The 22,425-nt window shown below is 44.2% G+C and overlaps 1 protein-coding gene across 1 annotated transcript in view; it reads left to right on the forward strand.

Annotated features, from left to right (window-relative positions):
- The first annotated feature begins 4,415 nt into the window (after nt 1-4,415).
- RNF38 (ring finger protein 38) overlaps nt 4,416-22,425 on the forward strand; it is a 194,215-nt gene continuing 176,205 nt past the window's right edge. The window contains exon 1 of the mRNA XM_048849985.2: nt 4,416-4,636. Coding sequence (XP_048705942.2) covers nt 4,504-4,636 — 133 coding nt within the window. The 5' untranslated portion in view covers nt 4,416-4,503. The remainder of the gene's footprint in view (nt 4,637-22,425) is intronic.

A 22,425-nucleotide genomic window follows, 5' to 3' on the forward strand; every position in this document is an offset into this window, starting at 1 on the left:
CTTCCAGAACTAAAACAGTGTTTTTGGGAGCAAATCAAGGTAATTTAAAAGTCATGTTTTAGCCTGGCCAAACATTTCAATTTTATGTTCTTAAACAAAATTAACTGTTTGTTTTTCCAGACACCTTTCGTGATTGATTTTGACAGCAGAATTGGGCATCACTATGCTAATTAAACATCTGGGATTATTAAATGAAAATTAATCTTCATGGCAGGAGCCTGCATTGGTTGAATGTAACCCCCATGAGAATTTGAAGTCCTACTGCACTCTCTGCGGATGAGAGAGCCATTTCTTTGAAGGTAACAGTAATTGACCTGCGAGTCAGGCAAGAGGGTCTGAAACCACTAACCGATTAAGCACACACTTTTTCACCCTCAGAGGGAGGAAAAATTAAAAAGGGTGAGTTTTCAAGATTACTCTTTAGTCCTGAATCATAGAATCATAGAATATCAGGGTTGGAAGGGACCCCAGAAGGTCATCTAGTCCAACCCCCTGCTCAAAGCAGGACCAATTCCCAGTTAAATCATCCCAGCCAGGGCTTTGTCAAGCCTGACCTTAAAAACCTCTAAGGAAGGAGATTCTACCACCTCCCTAGGTAACGCATTCCAGTGTTTCACCACCCTCTTAGTGAAAAAGTTTTTCCTAATATCCAATCTAAACCTCCCCCACTGCAACTTGAGACCATTACTCCTCGTTCTGTCATCTGCTACCATTGAGAACAGTCTAGAGCCATCCTCTTTGGAACCCCCTTTCAGGTAGTTGAAAGCAGCTATCAAATCCCCCCTCATTCTTCTCTTCTGCAGGCTAAACAATCCCAGCTCCCTCAGCCTCTCCTCATAAGTCATTTGTTCCAGACCCCTAATCATTTTTGTTGCCCTTCGCTGGACTCTCTCCAATTTATCCACATCCTTCTTGAAGTGTGGAGCCCAAAACTGGACACAGTACTCCAGATGAGGCCTCACCAATGTCGAATAGAGGGGAACGATCACGTCCCTCGATCTGCTCGCTATGCCCCTACTTATACATCCCAAAATGCCATTGGCCTTCTTGGCAATAAGGGCACACTGCTGACTCATATCCAGCTTCTCGTCCACTGTCACCCCTAGGTCCTTTTCCGCAGAACTGCTGCCTAGCCATTCGGTCCCTAGTCTGTAGCGGTGCATTGGGTTCTTCCGTCCTAAGTGCAGGACCCTGCACTTATCCTTATTGAACCTCATCAGATTTCTTTTGGCCCAATCCTCCAATTTGTCTAGGTCCTTCTGTATCCTATCCCTGAAAACCCATGCACCCCTGCCTTGCACTATGAAGCCACAGCAAAGTGCAAATTCTTCTATACGCACCACCACCCACGCCCCCATTAAATCAACATTATAGTTAATTTTCTGTAACAACCCTGTTGGGGTAAATGCACTTCTTCCAAAGGTTTGCTCCCTGCACTAGGTGCATGAGCACACACGGGTCCTAGGCCGCTAGGGGCAGGATCTCACAGCAGCGGGGCTCGGCGCCATGCACACCCCCCGAGGCAAGACTGTCGGTTTCAAGGAGCACCCAGCAGCGGGGCAGGTGCTGTTAATAAGTTGGTGGCAGGGCAGCAGAAGCCAGCCCCGGCCCTGACCACAGGCAGCTCTGTCCTCAGCCCCTGCAACGGCTGCGGAGTATTTGTAAATCATTGCTTCCTTCCCCTCCCCCACCACCCCCGGCCCCGGCTCGGTCCAGCGGCTGCTCGCCCAACCCTGCCCGGCAGGCTGCCCCCCACGAGCGCTGGCGCGTGACGGACGGCGAGCCAGCCCCGGCGCCGAGCGAACAGCCCTGTGCAATCGCCCAGCCGCCCAATCGATCGCAGCAGCGGCCGCCCGCCTCCCCCGTGCGCCCCTGCAAGGCGCGCCAGCTGCGGGGGGGGGGGGGGGGGGGCATCAGGCACAAGGGGGCTGCAAACCTGCGGAAAGCAGCAGCTTTCGTGCGCTGCACGCGTCCCAGTGCAGGGCGATTCCCTTCAGCTGCGCTTCACAGCCACGCTGCTCACCCACTCCCCGGAGACGCTGCCCGGCCGGTGGGGAGAGCCTTGATGGGCTGCGTGTGAAAAACGGGAGAAGCGAGAGCTGGCTGAGCACAAAAAGCTGCAGGCGGAATAAGCAGCAGCCCCGGCTCCCCGGTGGTGATTCCCCCCCCCCGCCCCCCCGCAGGGCTGGGAACAAAGGGGGGAAAGTGAAGGGGGCTGATGATGATGCCGGGCTCTGCGCGTTTGGTCTGCTCAGGGCTCTCCACTGCTATTGATCTCTGCACGTTTCTCCTCTCTCCCCCCGGGCAGTGTGTGTGTGTGTGCGTGTGCGCGCGCGTACAACTGCTCTCAGGAGCCCCGTGCCAGCGCTCACCTGGGCGTGCAAAAGGCACATGCATGGAAAGTCTGGGGCTACGGGCAGCCCTCTGTTCTCCCCAGCCCCTTCACACCGTTCAGACCAGGTTGGAGCATGGCATTGGCGGGGCTGGGTTTATTACACACACACACGTGCGTGCACGCCTGTACTACAGTAGCCGAGGTCTGTGTACAGGCATCTAGACCCATGCGTGTACAGACACCCACAGGCCAGCACACTTCGTTTTGTTTTGCCCTAGAGCTTTTTTAAAAGGGCGAGGGGGGGAAGAAACTGGACAGGCAGCTCTGGGTTCGTACTAGTGCCCCCCACCCTCCTCGCCCGGGCAGCTCGGGGGCAGTACCAGTGCCCCCCACCCTCCTCGCCCGGGCAGCTCGGGGGCAGTACCAGTGCCCCCCACCCTCCTCGCCCGGGCAGCTCGGGGGCAGTACCAGTGCCCCCCACCCTCCTCGCCCGGCCAGCTCAGGGGGCAGTACCAGTGCCCCCCACCCTCCTCGCCCCCCTGGCCCGGCCAGCTCGGGGGCAGTACAGTGCCCCCCACCCTCCTCGCCCGGGCAGCTCTGGGGCAGTACAGTGCCCCCCACCCTCCTCGCCCGGGCAGCTCTGGGGCAGTACAGTGCCCCCCACCCTCCTCGCCCGGCCAGCTCAGGGGGCAGTACAGTGCCCCCCGTCCTCCTCGCCCCCCTGGCCCGGGCACCTCGGGGGCAGTACAGTGCCCCCCGCCCTCCTCGCCCCCCTGGCCCGGCCAGCTCGGGGGCAGTACAGTGCCCCCCACCCTCCTCGCCCCCCTGGCCCGGGCACCTCGGGGGCAGTACAGTGCCCCCCGCCCTCCTCGCCCCCCTGGCCCGGGCACCTCGGGGGCAGTACAGTGCCCCCTGGCCCGGGGAGCGCTGGGGGGGGTCACTGTGTGGAGCAGGGGGTGGGAAGCCCCAGCAAGGCGATTTGAAAGGTTCCCGCCGATCCCCCCCGCAGCAATGGGCAGAGCGGGGCGGGCTGGGCTGGACCCCGAGCTGCTAGCGCGGCTCCCCACGGAAGAAGCGGGGGGAGGCCGAGCAAGCAGGAGCCCTGGGAGAAAAGTTTGCGGGTTTGCCGGAGGGGAGCCCCGGGCAGTGCCCTGCGTGCGCTGGTCTGTGCCGGGGACGCTCGGCCCCCTCGCTGGCTGGCCGGCTCCGAGCGGCCGGGCTGGGCGCGGAAGTGGGACGGCGCAGGGCTGGCGGCGAGCGAGCCGAGCGCCCCGCGGTATAATTTATGCGGGGCGGCGAGGCCGGGCGGCGCCGCGGGGACGGAGCCAGCCCAGAGTTTCTTTCCCAGGGCGGCGGCGGAGGCGGCGGCAGCAGCAGCAACTTCTCCCCGGGCGCGGTGGCGCCCCCCAGCAGGCCGGAGGCGGGCCGAGGGACGCGCACACAAAGGCGGCTGGGAGCCGCGGGCGGGCGGGCGCACGCCGGGCGGACAGGGGAGCCAGGCGGGAGTAGGCGCCGCCGGGAGGGGCGGCGGAGCGGCCGCCCCCTGCTCCTCGCCTGCCCTTCGCTTTCGTTTCCGCGGCGCGGCGGCTCGCAGGGAGGGGGCACCGCGGGCGGGCAGCCGCCTTTGTTTTCTCGCGCGCGCGGCTGAGCCCCCCGAAACCGGGCGCCCCCCCCCCCCCCCGGTCCCTCCCCGCCGCGCGGCTCCGCTCCAACCCTCCCCCCCCCGCAAAGTAAGTTTCCCCGGCGGGCTCCCCCTCGCGCCCCGGCCCCCCGCCGTCTCCCGGCCCCGCCGGCCGGGCGAGCCGATGCCGATCGCCGCCAGCTCGCAGCCCCGCGCGGCGCAGCCCGACGCCCGCCTCGTCCCCCCGGCCCGGCTGCGGGAGCGGGACCCCGCCAAGCCGGGGGCCGCCGGCGCCGAGGAGCCGCGGGCCACCGGGCGCCTGGATCCCCCCGGCCAGGCCGGCGAGGCGGCCCCGCCAGCCGGGCTGATCGGCAGAGCGGCGGCTCCTCCCGCCGCCCCCTTCCTCCCCTCCCCGCCGCTGCCGCCCGCCTTCCAGTCCCCGCCGCCGGCCCCCGCCGCCGCCGCCTCCCCGCCGCCGGCCCCCTTCCTGCTGCTGGAGCCGCCCCGCACCCGCTCCCGGTCCCGCTCCGGCTTCCTCACCCTCGCCATGAGCGGGGCCGCCGCGCACTTCCAGCCGCCGCCGCCCCTCCACGGGCCGAGCCTCCCGGAGCAGGGAGTCCGCAGCCAGGGCAGAGGCAGCCCCGCCGGCCACGGGCACCCACGGGCCGCCCCCGCGCCAGGTAACGGGGAAGGGGAGCCTGGGGGGCGGAGAGGGGGTGTACTGAGGGCAGTGGGGATGTGGGGGAAGGGTGGGGTGGGGGTGATTGGGGTGCAGGAGGAGTGGGGTATGTGGAGGGACGGGTAGGGGGAAAGCCGGGGAGAGGGTGTGTTGGGGGGAGTAGGGCATGTGAGGGGGTTGATAAGGGGTGTAGGGGGAGTGGGTGCTGGGTGGGGTGCACGGGAACTAAAGAAAGGTTGGGGAGGCATTGCTTGGGACATGCGGTGCTGGGGGCCTGGGCAATGGGGTACTAGGAGTGCTCCAGGGACAGGGATAGGCTGCAGGGATTTGAGGTGGTGGTGGTGGTGGTGGTGATAGGAGGGCGGGGGGGGGGGGTGTTACAGGGACTGAAGAGTTTGGTGGTGCCGGGGGCTGCTATAAGGGATCATAGGAGTAGCAGCCCACTTTGTTTTCCCAAAGTTGACACAATCTGTAACACTTCTCCAGAGTTGTTCAGCCTTAGCTCTTCCAAGCAATCGCTCTGTCTGTATCAGTCCCCATAGGGAAGATGACATGTGTCTGTCTGTACAGCGTCGTGGTGGTGGGTGTATATAATATCAAGACGTTAAACATGCTTTCTGCTTACTTGTGGGAAGTTTGGTGCAGAGAAATGGAGACTTCTGTGTGTGGACGCATTTTGCTACCCCGCATTCAACAAATTAGGGGGTTTTCTGTTTGTGCCTGTCCCATTTCTGCTGGGGGAAACCTTGATCTGATGACGAGTTCAGCTCTGAGCTCACAGTTACTTGTGGACACTCACAGCGTTGTCACACAGACTGAAGCTGTGAGGTTATAAATCACCAGGATGACATAGTAGTAGCTCATACAGGGAGAAGAGAAGCTCAGATCCCTAGGAAAATGACTTTAAAGGAAGTATCTTGAAAGAATACAACAAAGTAAATAAACTGGTTGTGATTTTATTCAAGTTTTGCCTCATGGTAACTTTCAGAACAACTGAAACTTTTATGTTAATCAAAGTGAGAAATAGACTAGCCAAGATCACTGTGGATCTATGGAATCTATATTTCCTCTCCTTCTTTACATATGTACTCACAATATTTGTGATGCTGGAATGATTGAATTGTCTGCCCAAAGGATGCTGTTTAATTCTCTTGCTGCATATACTCTGTTGGGGTAATCTCTGCCACGTACATTGTAATCTAAAAGTTAGGATAGAAGCATTTAAAATTATTCCATCATTTGTGATGTTTCAGGGTTTTTTTCTTAACGTGAGATGCAGAATTATAAATTATACTATTGTGGTAGAGACTGTGTAGTTGAAGTTGAAATAGCACATCTGTTATTAATATAATAATATATTGTCATCTTTATTTTTTCTAGCCTATAGCTATAGTAGGTCTTTCAGTGTACTTGAGATTACTTTCTCTTTACATTGGCTTCAGCTGTGGCTATGCCCTCATACAATATTTTGTTAAATATAGACTTGGAATCCTTTAACAGAACTTTGATAATAATACTCAAAGGATATCCACTGAACATGGTAGCCATGTGAGATTCTGAGATTGTTCATGGCGAGCACGGACTACTGTGGGAAAGAAACCACTAGGTAATAAAACTGACTTAGTGTTAATAACACACAGTTTTTAGCAACCATACGTGTAAAATACTCTTATTTAATTTTAATGAGTATTTGTGACTGCTTTAATTTTTGCTGTCCAACAGCTTTTTGTCTTGGCATCAGAAAATCAGTTTTCATAGGAATAGCATTTTGATTTTTATTCAATATAAATATTGAAAAAAATGACAGTTTTTGGAGAAAAAAATGAGTCAGTTAGCAGTGATGCTTAGTTTTGAAAATATATGGGAGAGGATTACTGTGTCTGTGTGTAAATCCAAAACAGAAGCTAATTCTTTAGGTTATATTTCTCCCTTTCCTTAATTTCTAATAAATATGCCAATTAAAATGGGTGAGTTCTTAAATTCTTGTATATCTTCATAATGTGGAGATTATTGGAAAACATCCTTATTCTTTTGGAAACACCGTCTGCCTTCTTAATTACCACTTTATATTGGGCATTTGACACCTGACACTTTTTAAATTATTATATTTATTTATTTATTTTTATTTAAAGAGTCATGACTGTTTCCTGTTAAAAATGGCTACACAGTATTACCCCAGTGAGGAATAGTTTTTGGCTGCTCCCTTCAACTTTATTTTGGTGCAAAAATGTTAAGGCCTTAAATCTGCAAACACTTAAAAGCATGTGAGTGGTCTCCTTGACTTCAGTGGGACCCCTCGGTGTTTAAAATTAGGCATGTGTGTAAGTGTTTACAGGATTGGGGCCTGTGATGTTTTTTCTTCTCAGAGTTGTGTATGGCAATAGGCTGTTGTGTTTTTTATTAGCCAAAACCTTTTGCTTAGAAACTCATTTAAACTATAGTTGCAGAGTTGTTGCAGTGAGGAAAGCTTGTAGGGCCTGTGTATAAAAATAGTACTTAGAACTGTGTTAAGGCCAGATTCTTCAAAAGAGATTAGCTCCTATTTAGGGAGCTGCCTAATTGAAGCTGGGTTTTTTTTAAAAATCTGGCTATTTATGTTTACTGATCAAGATTTTGGTGGAAAACTGATTAGTCTTACAAAAATACATTTTAAGGCCCCAATTATGCAAACATTTATGCACATGCTTAACTTTGCTACCATGTGCTGAAGCATTTGCAGAATCGGTGCCAAAATTTTTTGTTTTACAGTTGATAAAGATTTTCTGTTAGTCACATTATTGAAAGTAATAGTTTTCAATTAGTTTGCTATTTAATCAAGTCTCTGTTCTCAAAAAAATGAAATAATGATATTATGAACTTATGTTTAGATTTCAATATTAAGAAAACTTAGTACATTTTACAGACTGCCAGAATCTGTAGCAAACAATTACTGCCCCCCCCCCCCCCCCCGTGTCTAGTGAAGTATGGTTTTTTGTTTCTCATTTGTGTTTTCCCATTAAATATACATGTCAACAGATGCAAAGGGCTTTATTCAAGATTGTCAAATTAATAAATGGGTAGTGGAATGGAAAACATAGAGCTGAACTGCTGACTCTTCTTTTCATCCAGGAAATTGATCCTAATCTTAAGAGGCACTTTCAGGCAGAACTAGAGGAAAGTGCGTTACCTCTGTCACTGTAGGCATATCTTGTAAGTGAAAAAGCTGAGAACAGGTAGAGACATGGTTGTCAGTTTGTAAGAGAGGTGTGGTTTTAATGGAAAATTTCAGTCCTTTTCACCTTCAGTTTTTTGTAAGCTCCCATCTATAAAATTATTTTTGTTATTGTGGTATTTAGGGAGGAAGGAACCTTAAAAACAACATTAGAATAAAGTACTTTCAGTGAGTGGTAGACTACGCATTTTAAAGGTGGCTTTTCTCTGAAATGTTTCTACTTAGGAAAACTACCTTTTGGCTGACTCCTGGTAGCTGCACTAAAATCAATTAACGCTGCTTGCAATTTTCAGCCTTGTTGTTTTTCAATTTTAGATGGAATAGTTCTAAAACTACAAATTAATGATGTCACAGTATCACATCAGTCACCAAAGACTATTATTATGAGGGGTGGTGGGAGATACTTGTTTGGGCAGATAAGTAAGCAGCTGCTAAGAGTTTTAGTCTGGAGGAATTGAAACTGCTGATCAAAAGATCAGTGTCTGTTTTCAAACATACGCAAAACTGCAGGGTGTGAGGGGATGGACCTGCTTGTAAGAGTGCTGCCATTATTTGTATTGAAGTGAGTTGGAAAGCTCTTACAATTCATAGCGATTTTGCCTGATGCAGCTGTATATGCTAAACATTGCAATTTAAGTACTGAAAACTCCCAATAAATTTCAGATTGTCACATGCAATTTTTTTATACCTTTAGCAGTTATCTGTGTGCAGTACGTATGGTTCTGTTTTTGAATTGAATAGCAGTTACAGTGATTTTTATGGGGAGTGTCATGCTTAAATCTTGCATGCTCAGAGATGTGGGTCTTCTTACTTAGGTTACCCTGGTTCCTTCACAGCTTTATGACCCTCTTAAGTAGAGCAAGATGCAAGGATATCTCCTTAGTAATAATAAATGAAACACATTCAATACTTGCATTTGGTGGATAAAAATCTGTTCTTGCACCTTTTTATATTCAAGGCTAGTGTATTTTAGGTGAAATGATTGTAGTTTGACGGCAATCCTTAGTGAGAACTTGCTCAGAATTGTAAACCCAGAGTGTGTAATACAGCCTAATCTTTGGGTAGAAATTAGCTAGCTTGGATACTAAATTACAATTTACCTTTTGGGTTCTCTAAATTATTTAGTGAAAACTTTGGAAAGTACGGTGGGTTTGTTTTTTTTAAAATCTTTAATTTCCAGTGCTTGTTATAAACAGCTTTTCAATAGAAATAAATTAACCACAGTATATGGAATTACCCATTTCAAGGGTTTAAGCATTTAGTATATTTTTAAGAATGTTAATGCCCCTAGCCAAAGGGAGATAGATTTCGGGGTTGTTTTGGGAAATGTACACATTCATTTGTATACTTGTTTTCCATGATGATTGTTTTCAGATAATATGCACCTTTCCGTAAGAATCTCCTATGGATCATCTTGATAAGTTTCCCACTTAGCTCCTAGTTTCTTGAGCAAATTAAATATTTATTAATATATGGTGAATATAAATATGTTCACTCAATTGGGAAAAGATTCTGTGAAGACATGGTATACTAGGCCAGAGATATGCTATGTTGCTTTGTCGGAACATGTTAAGTTGATTAAAAGGTACAGTATGGAGGAGAGGAGATGGCAGTTGCTTGGGCTAGTTACTGCTGCTTTCCTATAGCAAACAGAAACTACTGACAAACTTATGTTTTTCAGGTTTATTTCCCATTATTCTGTTAGTCTGATAACATGATGGCTCTACTTTAGGGTGCATTCTTTTTAAAACTGCAAGACAAATAACTGTAGAGACCGTTCAGGTTTCAGACAAACATAATGACATAAACCACACTATTGCTACATGACAGGTTTCAGAGTAGCAGCCGTGTTAGTCTGTATTCACAAAAAGAAAAGGAGTACTTTTGGCACCTTAGAGACTAACCAATTTATTTGAGCATGAGCTTTCGTGAGCTACAGCTCACTTCATCGGATGCATCCGATGAAGTGAGCTGTAGCTCACGAAAGCTCATGCTCAAATAAATTGGTTAGTCTCTAAGGTGCCACAAGTACTCCTTTACTATTGCTACAGTTACCAGAATATGAATACCCTGAAAGTAATACTTGCTGGGGTAGAGTAGGGAAATCTTTCATAATTAAGAAAAATCTGTCTTTTCTATCCCATAGGACATACTCCTATTTAATATTGGGAAGGGGAAGAACGGAAGTATTTAATTTTAAAATATGTCTTTTGCTGTGCAACATCAATTTAGGTTGCTTAACAAATGAAGGCCTAATCCATCAAGGCGCTGAGTGACCTCAGTTCCCATTGATTTAAGTAGGAGTTGAATGACCTTGCAGAATCAGCCTCTAAAACAATAGAGGGGCAGGCTCCTTGGGTGCAATGCCAAGCTTGCCGAGGTACAGGACAGGGCTGTGGTGTGCTGGCAGCCCATTTTGGATGGTACAAAAAAGATCTCTTCTGAATATTACTAGCTATTTTAGCTGAAACATGAAAACTAGTTAGCTGTAGAATATACAATAAATTCGGGTTGCTGTATTTACCTATGGTGTACACCCCCATCCCTGGATCTTGACTACACTTGATAAAAGACTGGGTCAGGTGCTTCTGTCAACAAGGGAACTATTGCAAAGCTACATGTGAAGGTAATGGGCGTGACTCTTCTCTTATACTTGTTTTACACTGGTGTAACTACATAGACTTCAGTGGAGTTATGCCTGCTTTACCACTGTGTAAGTGAAAGGAAAATCAAGCCTAGTGTCTTATAGTTAGCATTAATTAAATGGCTCTATCCTTTTTGGTTTAAAAACTAGTACTTCCAATTAAGTTGAAAAATACAAAGTTATCAATTACAAGTCATTTAATGAAATACAGCAGAGCCTCAATGAAACAAAAGTATCTGAAAGAGGCTCCGGCCCACCCAGTGTCTAATAGCAACACTGAAAAACGCCTTGATGATAGAATGACTAAATTCAGCTATCCATAATTATTCAGTACCCCTTTTACGATTGGATAGTCATGGGTACATTCTTTAGTTTAAGTATCGGGGTAGCTGTGTTAGTCTGTATCCACAAAAACAACAAGCTGTGTGGTGGCACCTTAAAGACTAACAGATTTATTTGAGCATAAGCTTTCGTGGGTAAAAACCCCACTTCTTCAGATGCATGGAGACTCCTTGTTGTTCTTTAGTTTAGTTTATGAAACTTCCTTTTTTCCCTGTATGCAATTTAATATGTTTGAAATTCTGGTGTTCCAATGTGTGTGTGTGTCTGTCTGTCTGTCTTGTTGCTGAGACATAGTTTGTCTGAAGAGTGCATGTGTTGCTTGAACTCCTAGCTAATTCATTCCAGTTTCATATTACCTTTAGAAGATAAACCAGCAAAAGGTTTTGTACTTTTTCTGGTTTATCTGTATGTTGTGCTTTGGGGCAGGTGGAGAGGCAGAAATATTATGGGTGATGCTCTGCTTGCACATACTTAAGGTGAAAAATAGTCTTGTCACCAAAGGGAGCAGGAAGAAATGCTTTAACAAGAGTACTAATAAGCATGTCTGTGAACATTATATAAATCCTTGGGGGTGGAGGGGGGAACAGGTTCAATTTTTAGAAAGATTTTGCTTACCTCTTTATATTTTTAGTCTTGCCACTTCTCACCCACAAGATTATCTTGGCAAAATGAGGCCCTTATGCATACAAAATCTTTTAATTCATGATTTGATATGAAAGATGGTGTTTTAAATCTTGTTCCACTAATAACCTTGCAACCTCAGCTTCTTTCTTAAAATAACTGAAGCATGAGAATTACAGGTGGTTTCTTGTTTGGTTTCTAAAATGAATCAGAAGTTTAGGTGGAGAGAGTTTTGATTAAAATGTCAGTTAGCCCAACCTGAAAGGTGTAGTACAGAAGGAGGAGGGGACTATATGGAACAGGTAAGAATACAGGATATTAAAGAGCTAGTCTTAAAAAGTTTGTGGTCTTTAATTAGTAACTAAATTATACTTTCCTTCCTTCATGCTTGTGGCTTACTATTGTGATACGTTGTTGATGCAGTTAGAGGTGAGATGGAACTTCCATTCTGTGCATATTTTTTCAGTGGCTTTTTATTTGCTCTAGAGATACCTTTTGGTTGAAATCTCTCGTGCTTGTTCTGAAGTACTCTTTCTGTCTTGTGTGCACAAAGCATAATACATATCCATTTGGTTGTTTGCGCTACCTGAACGTGGAAAAACATTTTTTCAACTGATGAGAACTATTGGTTGGTCTTTCTGTGCTCTGATAACTTAACAATATAACTTTCTTTTAGCACTTATTTGACATATAATGTAGAATGAGAAAATGCATGCTCTCTGTCCTGTTTGGAGGGAGGAGGGGGAAGTGGTTTTGAAATAGCAAAGTTATAGGTATTTTAAGAAGTATTTTTGAGCATGCTGAGTGTTTTGTTTTCTCAACTGCTGACACACACGCATGGTCTAGTTGTTCACTTTCTTAAAACATACTCTGCCCCCACCTCCCCAGCTGAAGGAAGTGAGCTCGCATCTGTCATCTCCTGTAGTTGCTGCTACCAATATGCCACCTTCTTATTTCGGTTGATCTTTAGCCTGCTCACCAAGGTTCACTTGTGACTTTGGTTTTGGCCCAATGAAAAGGGATGTGTGTCATCAGCATACTGATGACATAACACTTTCATAAATCATAGAATATTAGAGTTGGAAGGGACCTCAGAAGATCATCTATAATATTATTATTATTATTTAATATAATATTAATATCAGCCACACTATCAGAGGCTCGTTCACCTGCACATCCACCAATGTGATATATGCCATCATGTGCCAGCAATGCCCCTCTGCCATGTACATTGGTCAAACTGGACAGTCTCTACGTAAAAGAATAAATGGACACAAATCAGATGTCAAGAATTATAACATTCATAAACCAGTCGGAGAACACTTCAATCTCTCTGGTCACGCGATTACAGACATGAAAGTTGCGATATTACAACAAAAAAACTTCAAACCCAGACTCCAGCGAGAGACTTGAATTGGAATTCATTTGCAAATTGGATACAATTAACTTAGGCTTGAATAGAGACTGGGAATGGCTAAGTCATTATGCAAGGTAACCTATTTCCCCTTGTTTTTTCCTACCCACCCCCCCTTCCTCCTCAGGCGTTCTTGTTAAACCCTGGATTTGTGCTGGAAATGGCCCAACTAGATTATCATACACATTGTAAGGAGAGTGATAGCTTATCTAAAGTGATTACCAGCAGGAGAGTGGGGTGGGGGGAGGTATTTTTTCATGCTTTGTGTGTATAAAAAGATCTTCTACACTTTCCACAGTATGCATCCGATGAAGTGAGCTGTAGCTCATGAAAACTTATGCTCAAATAAATTGGTTAGTCTCTAAGGTGCCACAAGTACTCCTTTTCTTTTTGCGAATACAGACTAACACGGCTGTTACTCTGAAACCTTTGTTTTTTATGTTTCAGATCTTGCTTAATAATAGTGTTTGATTTGGTTCTTGCTTAATAATCAGCTTGCCGTTATTCTACTGAAGGTTGTAATCTTTCAGCTCTCATAAATTAAGCCATTGGGCTTGGTCAGTAGTTGCACGGGAGACTTCCAAGGGAAAAACAAACTAAAAGGAGCTTTTAATGCAACGTTGCTTGATTCTAATTGCACAAAAGTCAGGTACGCTTATTTTAAGGTTTGCACTTAATCTCCATTCTTCCTCCTTGTGTATATATATGCATTATAATAGGGCTGGGGTAATGAATAGGTGGACTTCAGGCCAAATCGGGGCCACCAGACACTTTTGAACAGACCCCAAAATCTTTTTATTTGCTTACTATTATTGTTGGGATTTTTATTGCTCTCTCTGGAGTTTGGACCTTGACTGGACCTTGACTGAGAAATTTGGATCTTGACAAAAAATAGACTACCTCTGCAATAGGGTCTTCCCTTGCATGATTGCACAATACTGAACAGAGCAATATGTTACTTGAATGTCGGCAAATAATAAATACTTTACAACCGTTCAAAGAAATTGCACTATAATAGTACATGCACATATGTAGTATTTTGTATTAAAGATATATCATATGATCATGTCTTAAAGTACACTGTCTTAATGCAAATGTACAAGGGACAGAATTTAACTCTGAATTTCATTACTTTTATTAAATTTCAATTCTAGCCCATGGTCTACACACTCCCCTGTGTAGGCTTCTTTTTACATTTTTTAAAGGAATAGCCTAAGATTGTGTATGTTATGTACCATGCCATCCAGGTGTGGAGGAAGAATGGCTATGTATCCCGTACGGGTTGTGGCCAGTAACACTCATTGAAAAGATAGAATTGCAGGTTCTGTGCTGGGAAAGTTACGGACCACTTCATTACTACATGTGTGGCAAAATTTGTAGTAAGTGACGACACGTAGCAAGGTGCAGCAAACTATTCCAGGGCTCTGGCAGTTCTTGGTGAAGTACTGCTCCCTCACCACTGTTTACAGCTTGCCCTGTGTGTATGAATGTCAGCTGAGGTGTGTATGTATTTTGCCAATAGCAAGTTCCTGCTGTTCAGAGCATAAATTTGCTGTTTTCTGTAGTAGCTTAGTCCCTGATCCTATAGAAACTTTATTAATGTACTTTATGTATGGGAGTGGTCCCATTGATTTGGCTAAGAATCTGTGCAAATGCTTGCAAGGTTAGAGCTATACTTTCTTTTCCCCTGCGGTAGCATGTGTTGTACTTTTAGCTTCTTCCTTACATAATCAGACTATTTTGCCTTTTTGGAGTTTGCAGATATTCTGGTGGATCTCTTGTGTGGGACCACTTTTTTTCTCTTATAAGTTGGTGTGGCAGAAAGCCAAGCAGGAAGAAATGGCTTGTGCATGGAATTTGGAGGCAGGTTTTGAAGTAAAATGCTGCACTTTTTGGCTCACAAGCCATGGGAGCATATGGATGCTTCATGGTGCAGAAACACTGCATGTGTATTTTTAATACATGTATATTTATATTTCAAGCAAAGTTTTGATTTTTATATTTTAAAAAAGTTTACAAAATTGATAGGAAAACAAGTATGGCAGATACTATAATTCTCTTTAAATTATGCCTATGGATTAGGGCATTTCAGGATTTTCAGAAATTTTTAATGCTTTATTTTTTAGGGGAGAGAGAAAGCTCTTAACTAATTAAGAGAATAGTGTAACAAAAATATCAAGACTGTGTGACAGTAACATTTATATTTGTGAAGAAGTTTGTTGAACAGTATGGTATAAGCTGAAGTATCAATTTACAAATAAACAAGAAAAATTTATATTGGATGTTCTTCATTGATGTCTGTTACAGCTAGTAACAGAAATGAGGAAAATTCTTTCCTCTTTTATTGAAACTTTTAAATGTTTGTTGAAAATTTCCAGCCTGGTCTTGTCTGTTATGTCTTGCACGCTTTCACTGCTCACTATGTAGTACATATATACGCTTTTAAATTGTATTACCGTACTTGGATATATTCAGTAGGGTGTCCCATTAGTTTATGTTCATTTCTAATAGAAGAAAAAGTGTTTATACAAGTTGTTTTTAAGACACTTCGTGTTCTGGTGTATTTTTTAATATTCTTTATTAATTTGTAATATAACAAAACAAACTGTTCTTGGTTTCCATCATAATACTCTTGTGCTCCTTAATTCAAAGTATTGTGAGCATATCTGTGTGTAAGCTGACGAAGCAATAAAGCACAAAAGTGCAGGGTCAGCCAGATAGATCCCTTTTCCTGGGGAAAATTTTATCTCTTGGTCTCAGAAAAACAGTTAACAAACATAAAAATGTAACACACAGATGTTTCTAGGCTCAGAGTTTACCCAGTCCTGGGTTCAAAGAACAGCCTTCTCTCAGGCGAGTCCCTTTGTTCCTGGAGCAGCTGCTTCTTTGCAGCACCTTCATGAACCTGAGTTGCTATTAACTCCTCCTTTTCCAGGCACAGGATAGGGTCTCTGAACCTGGGAATACTATGCTTTGAATATCAACCATATTTAGGAATCTGCTGCCAATAAAGGAGTATGTTCTTATTGTCCATTCAGTAGCAGATCTGAGCGCATGATGTCCTAACCCTCTGATGTCCCATCATCTGCAAGAAAATAAATCCTGTGTGAATACAGGCTGCTTCAGTAAGCGTAGATAATGTCAGTGGAGTAGAACAGTTTGTAAACTGGAAACTCCTTTTTGGTCAATTTCAGTAGATAGGTTCCTGTCATAAATATAAAGGGAAAGGTAAACCCCTTTAAAATCCTTCCTGGCCAGGGGAAAAACCCCTTTCACCTGTAAAGGGTTAAGAAGCTAGGATAACCTCGCTGGCACCTGACCAAAATGACCAATGAGGAGACAAGATACTTTCAAAAGCTGGGGGGAGGGAGAAAACAAAGCCTCTCTCGCTCTGTCTGTGTGATGCTTTTGCCGGGGACAGAACAGGAATGGAGTCTTAGAACTTAGTAAGTAATCTAGCTAGATATGCATTAGATTCTGTTTCCTTTAAATGGCTGAGAAAATAAGCTGTGCTGAATAGAAAGGATATTCCTGTCTGTGTGTCTTTTTGTAACTTAAGGTTTTGCCTAGCGGGATTCTCTATGTTTTGAATCTAATTACCCTGTAAGGTATTTACCATCCTGATTTTACAGAGGTGATTCTTTTTATTGTTACTTCTATTAAAATTCTTCTTTTCAAGAACTGAATGCTTTTTTCGTTGTTCCTAAGATCCAGGGGTTTGGGTTTGTGGTCACCTATGCAAATTGGTAAGGATTTTTACCAAACCTTCCCCAGGAAGTGGGGTGCAAGGGTTGGGAAGATTTTGGGGGGAAAGACTTTTCCTAATGGGCGCTTTCCTAATAAAATAAACCTGGATAAAACGTTTGGTGGTGGCAGTGGAAGTCCAAGGGCAAAGGGTAAAATAGTTTGTACCTTGGGGAAGTTTTAACCTAAGCTGGTAAAAGTAGGCTTAGGAGGTTTTCATGCAGGTCCCCACATCTGTACCCTAGAGTTCAGAGTGGGGAAGGAACCTTGGCATGTTGTTTTCTCCCTCCCCCCAGCTTTTGAAAGTATATTGTCTCCTCATTGGTCATTTTGGTCAGGTGCCAGCGAGGTTATCCTAGTTTCTTAACCCTTTACAGGTGAAAGGATTTTTTTTCCTCTGGCCAGCAGGGATTTTAAAGGTGTTTACCCTTCCCTTTATATTTATGACAGTTCCCCTTCCCCACCCCTCTGTTTTTCCAGTTGCAGAGATAACAAACTTTGGAAATCTAATCTGATGATACTTATGGTGTTTTTTTCCGATCGTATTTATAGTTGCATTTGCATAAATGACCATCTGAAATTGTTTTAATATCTTTGTGTGCCCTTTCCGTACAGAACTTGTTTTCTGTGGCAGCCTGGGATTGAGCTAGAAAAGTGTCTGGGAGATGATGATTCTACCTCCAATTCTTCCTGAGGCTATGACACTTCTGTAACAGGGTGGTCGGAATAGGATTGAAGCTGGTAACAGCAAATAGTTCTCTTATAGTATGAGAGGATAGTGATCTTAATTTAGTAACCTAGATTAAATATACCATTTTGGCATACCATAGGCCAAACAACAAATAAATACGTATCAGTCCCTAAAATAGACCGATAAGTCAGATTGTCATTCCCTTATTCTTAAGGGTGTAGCATAGAGTCTCCAGTAGGGAATGCTAAGACTCCTTTTTCCTGTGATACCTGTAGTTTAAGATTACTGACCCAAATAAATGCACAGGAATTGCCTAATGATTTGTCTGGGTATTTTTGTAATTGGCTGGCTGGGTCAGAAGGAGGTTTTTTTAAAAAGTGGTAAGGCTTTAAATCATAAAGGTATAATAATCTTGACTATTCGCTTTCTACAGGTGGGTTCAACCTCTGAGTGCAAGAGAGAGATTTGCTAAACTGACTGGATTGTGTGCGTGTATGTGGAGTCTCTTCTCTCATTTATTTTTTAAAATTCTTGTGAAATAGAGTTTAGCTATTCAGAATAGATATTCCCATATTTGAAAATCATATCACTCATTTTAACTGAAATTCTGCTGATGGTGATTTTATTTATTTTTGCATGGGAGAGTCCATTTACTTTTCTCTCTATCTATAGGAGTAGTCACTGATCTACGTAAACTGATTTTGAATCCTAGGCACTATTCCTGTTATTTCAGAAGTACCTGTAACAAGGGTATGGTATCTTAAAAAGCATTCAGATAAGTAAGTCAATCTTTTGTCTGTGGCTTCCTATCTGAATTCATGATATTTTGTTTTGAACTGATGGCTATGGCTAGAAATTCCATTACAACAGAGTGTTTGGGGCAGGAATGGGAGAAAGCACAAAATATAGAACACAGACTGCTTACAGAAGTAGGTATTAGACCATAGTACTTGTGCTGCAATTTTGCAAAAGTACTTCCTGGCTCCAAATGGAATGGTTGCAATATTCCAGCAGGGTCACATAACTGTTCCAAATGACTGATTCCAGTCTAAAGAAGTGTGGTGAAAGGTAATCTGTTTTTGTTTCTTCTAAACTTAGGATGTTTCAGAGGAGAAAAAATTGCCAGTCCACTGAATTCTATTGCTTTAATTGGAGATCTTGTGTACTATTATTGATTTTGTAACTTTATAATATGCCTGCTGGTTATGATTTGACAAAAGTACGACCGGTACTCCTATTTTTGAGATGCTATCAATGATTACTACCACTGCCACTTGTGTTTTGTGGTCCAGAACAATAATCTTGAGGGGTTTGTATGTCAAGCAAAAGTTACCAAATGGGTTGTCCTGTGTTTTGGCTGCTCCTATTGAATGAGGAGATTCAGAACAAATTAATCTACATAAGAGAGCAGATGCTTATATTGCTAACCAGTGATTGGCATAGTAAACTCTGAGGATTAGAGAAGAAATTTAGGTAAATGCTAAAATAGCGGAAGAATGGGGCCTATTACTTTCAGCTTCAGGGATCCCTGCATCAGCCACAGTAAGTGGAGATGAGCTAGTACTGTGTAACTGAAATACCCCAGCAATTGAAAGTGGTGGTGGAAGCTCTGATCTGTTCAGAAACCTGCCAAGTGTGATTTTATTTTAAAGTGGGGCTTCAGTTGGTATCAAAACTAATTATTTTGAAGAGAGGCCAAGAAAGACACATTTATTTTAAACACTGTTTGTATTTAGAGGTTTGCTGAAGGTGGGGTTGGGGAGGGAACTGGTGCTATCTCTCCTCCCCTTTCTTTTTCCCTTCTGTTTTATGATGTATAAAGAGATCCTGAAAGGTTTCCTTCTCCCAGGGACTGTCTGTATGGGGTAGGGTGGGAGTCTTTTGGTTTTTTAACCTTAAATGTGTCAAGAATGTCAAGTCTCATCTTCCCGGTTTTGCTGGGGGACTCCCTTGGAGGTCTGAGAGGCAAATGCGGAGCACTTGTACCCCTTAACCAAAGTGGCAGGGATGTTGAGCCTAACTGCAGTGTTCCAAATTTGTCAGTCATTTGAGTTAAATCTATGCAAACAAAAAAAAGAAAACTTTGGGAGAGGAAGCAATTTAATCAGTCAATCCTCACTCGAGCGATATCCGTGACATGATATATCTTCTAGTTATCCAGTCATGCATAGAGTTTTCCAAGTAAAGCAGGGTAGACAAGACCTGGTCATTTCTTACTTCACAAATTCAGAACAAAAGAATTAGGATTCTGTTTCTCATAAACAAAAAATGCACCCTTTTTTCCCTTGCAAAAAACCCCCTCTGTGTGTGTTATAAAAGATGACTTGCAAAAGAAAAGGGGTGTGTGGTGTGGTGTGAATTATGTAATATGCCATATATAGCTAGATGTGTGGAAACTGGGCATTTCTTTGTCTGTGTGTGGAGGGGTAAGAAGAAATGAAAACAAGGGAAGAAGCTGAGTTTTCTGGAGAGTTTGAATCCCAGATTAATGTGGAGCAAATGTAATCTTAAAACATTTTGATGCCAAGAGACTTGCCAGTGTTCCCATTGCTTCACTTTATCTTATTGCTCTACATTAAGAGAAATAATTTGGGGCTTTCCTATCAATTATGTCTTGGGTTTTTTTTGATGTAGCACTTCCTGTCTGGCACGAACAAGAGGAGCATTTATAAGAGCATTTTCCTTCTCTTCATGACTCTACTTCTCCTGCTGTTTACCTTCTCTTCTGGCTTTAGTCAGTCTTCCTGACAGCATGAGGAACTTGGATTCAAGTTTAATAGTAACTTAAACAGGAGACTACATTGTCCAGTTGCAGCAAAGAAATCTAATAAGATCCTGGGCTGCATCAAAAGGAGTATTATAAACAAGACCTGGGAAATCATTATACCATTGTGCGAGGCTATGGTGTAGCTGCACCTTCAGGGCACTGCATCCAGTTTTGGGGTATTTTACTTCCATAGGGATATACAAATTACGGAGAATTGTCTGGAGAAGAGATACTAATGGGCAGTTCAGAATGTTTTAACTATAATACTCTGAAGAGCTTAAACCTATGCAATTGGAGAAGAGGTGGCTGTGTGTGGTTTATTGCTTCTATAAAGAGGGACCAAAATAATTGAGCAAGGATTTAGCTATCTATTCAGGCAGCGACAGGAAAAAAACACAACTTCTTAAACAATTAAAGTTTAGCAGGTACTGGCAGAACCGGTGGTGGTTGTGGAGGTTTTTAAGACAGTTTGGTATTGTGAGTGTCTTGGGTTATAATTTGTGATTTAGGGCTTGCCGGCACTAGAAAGGTTTGCTGTTTTAACTATATTGGGAGTTTCAGGAAGTGAAATAAGTGATAGTGGTATAAGGCACCTTCTATACCAATATAACTGCATCTATAGTAAGGTCTGTACTTTTATAACTGTATCAGTCAAAAAATCACACCCCCAGCTGACAGTTACATCAATCTAACTTTTCTAGTGTAGACCAGTCCTTAGATGTTTAATGTAATTTATTCTTGCTCACGTTGTTTGCTTTGTTTTGGATCAAGAAGGAACTTTCCCTCCAAGTATATTAGGGCTCTTGGAGCTTTCCTCCCTTTCTCTGGAGCATTGAGCATCCTCTATTAGACTCAGGTGGGTGAATCCCAAAGATATTCTCCCCACCCATTGTTACTCTTCTCCAGTGCCTCTTCTTTTGTTGTTGACTGGCTTCTCCTATGCATATATGTTCCTCTCAACTTTCCCCCTCTCCCCTGCTCACCTATCCTATGGGACATGCTAGCACACTCTGCTGGAATGGTCCAGCTTGATGTGTATCATATGTGTTGAAGGACAAAGTGATATCTTGATTCAGCACAGCACTTTCTTGCTGATTGACAGGGAGCCCTGCAGTCAGCCAAGATGTCAGTGCAGAAGCGAAGGCAGATGGCTTGAGGTTTCCTAGGCTATTGCCAATAACAAGGTTCTAAAAGGTATTCAAATTTTGCTTTAGTGAGTTGCAGCACAGTTTTAACACAGATGATCTCATGCCAAAACATTTTAGTTGGGATAGTTTAGTGGCTCTGTAGCTCAAACTGTAGCAGCTTGTGTTTTTTGATGTTGTGAAGGCCAAGACTATAACAAGGTTGAGGATAGGTCCATCAATGGCTATTAGCCAGGATGGACAGGGATGGTGTCTCTAGCCTCTGTTTGCCAGAAGTTGGGAATGAGTGACGGGATGGCTCACTTGATGATTACCTGTTCTGTTCATTCCCTCTGGGGCACCTGGCATTGGTCCCTGTCGGAAGACAGGACACTGGGCTAGATGGACCTTTGGTCTGACCCAGTGCGGCCGTTCTGATAGCATTGTCCGTTCAGGTTGCCGGAGCTCTGGATAAATGCTAGCTAGCTTGCTGCTGCAGCACTAGCTTCTCTCTTTGTGAAACTCACAGAAATAGTGGCTGTTTTATTCTAACTTTCAGTGGTGGTAAGTCATTTTTTTGAGAGAGAGACAGAAAGATGACATTTAAGATGGCTTCCTCATCTGCTAATCATTTAAAGTTGCATCAAGTTTTGAACACTTACATGAGAACATAAGTGTGGTCTGTCTAGCCCAGTATCCTGTCTTCTGACAGTAGCCAGTGTCGGATGCTTCAGAGGGAAGGAATAGAACAGGACAATTTTGAATGATCCATCCATTGTTGTCCAGTCCCAGCTTCTGGCAATTAGAAGTTTATGGACACTCACAGTATGGGTTGTGTCCCTGCCCATTTTAGCTAAATAGGTCCATCAATGGTTATCTCCCATGAATTTATCTAGTTCTTTTTTTTTTAACCCAGTTATACTTTTGGCCTTTATAACATCCCCTTGCAATGAGTTCCACAGGTTGACTCTGCGTCATGTGAAATAGTACTTTCTTTTGTTTGTTTTAAAACTGCTGCCTATTAATTTCATTGGGTGACCCTTGGTTCTTGTGTTACGTGAAGGGGTAAATAACACTGTCGCTGCACCATTCATGATTTTGTAGACCTCGATCACACCCTACCATAGGCATCTCTTTTCTAAGCTTAACAGTCCCAGTATTTCTCTCTCCTCATTTGGAAGCTATTCCACGCCCCTAATAATTTTTCTTGCCTTTCTCTGTACCTTTTCCAT

This window comes from Caretta caretta, chromosome 5 (assembly GCF_965140235.1).
Source record: "Caretta caretta isolate rCarCar2 chromosome 5, rCarCar1.hap1, whole genome shotgun sequence".
Lineage (NCBI taxonomy): Eukaryota > Metazoa > Chordata > Testudines > Cheloniidae > Caretta > Caretta caretta.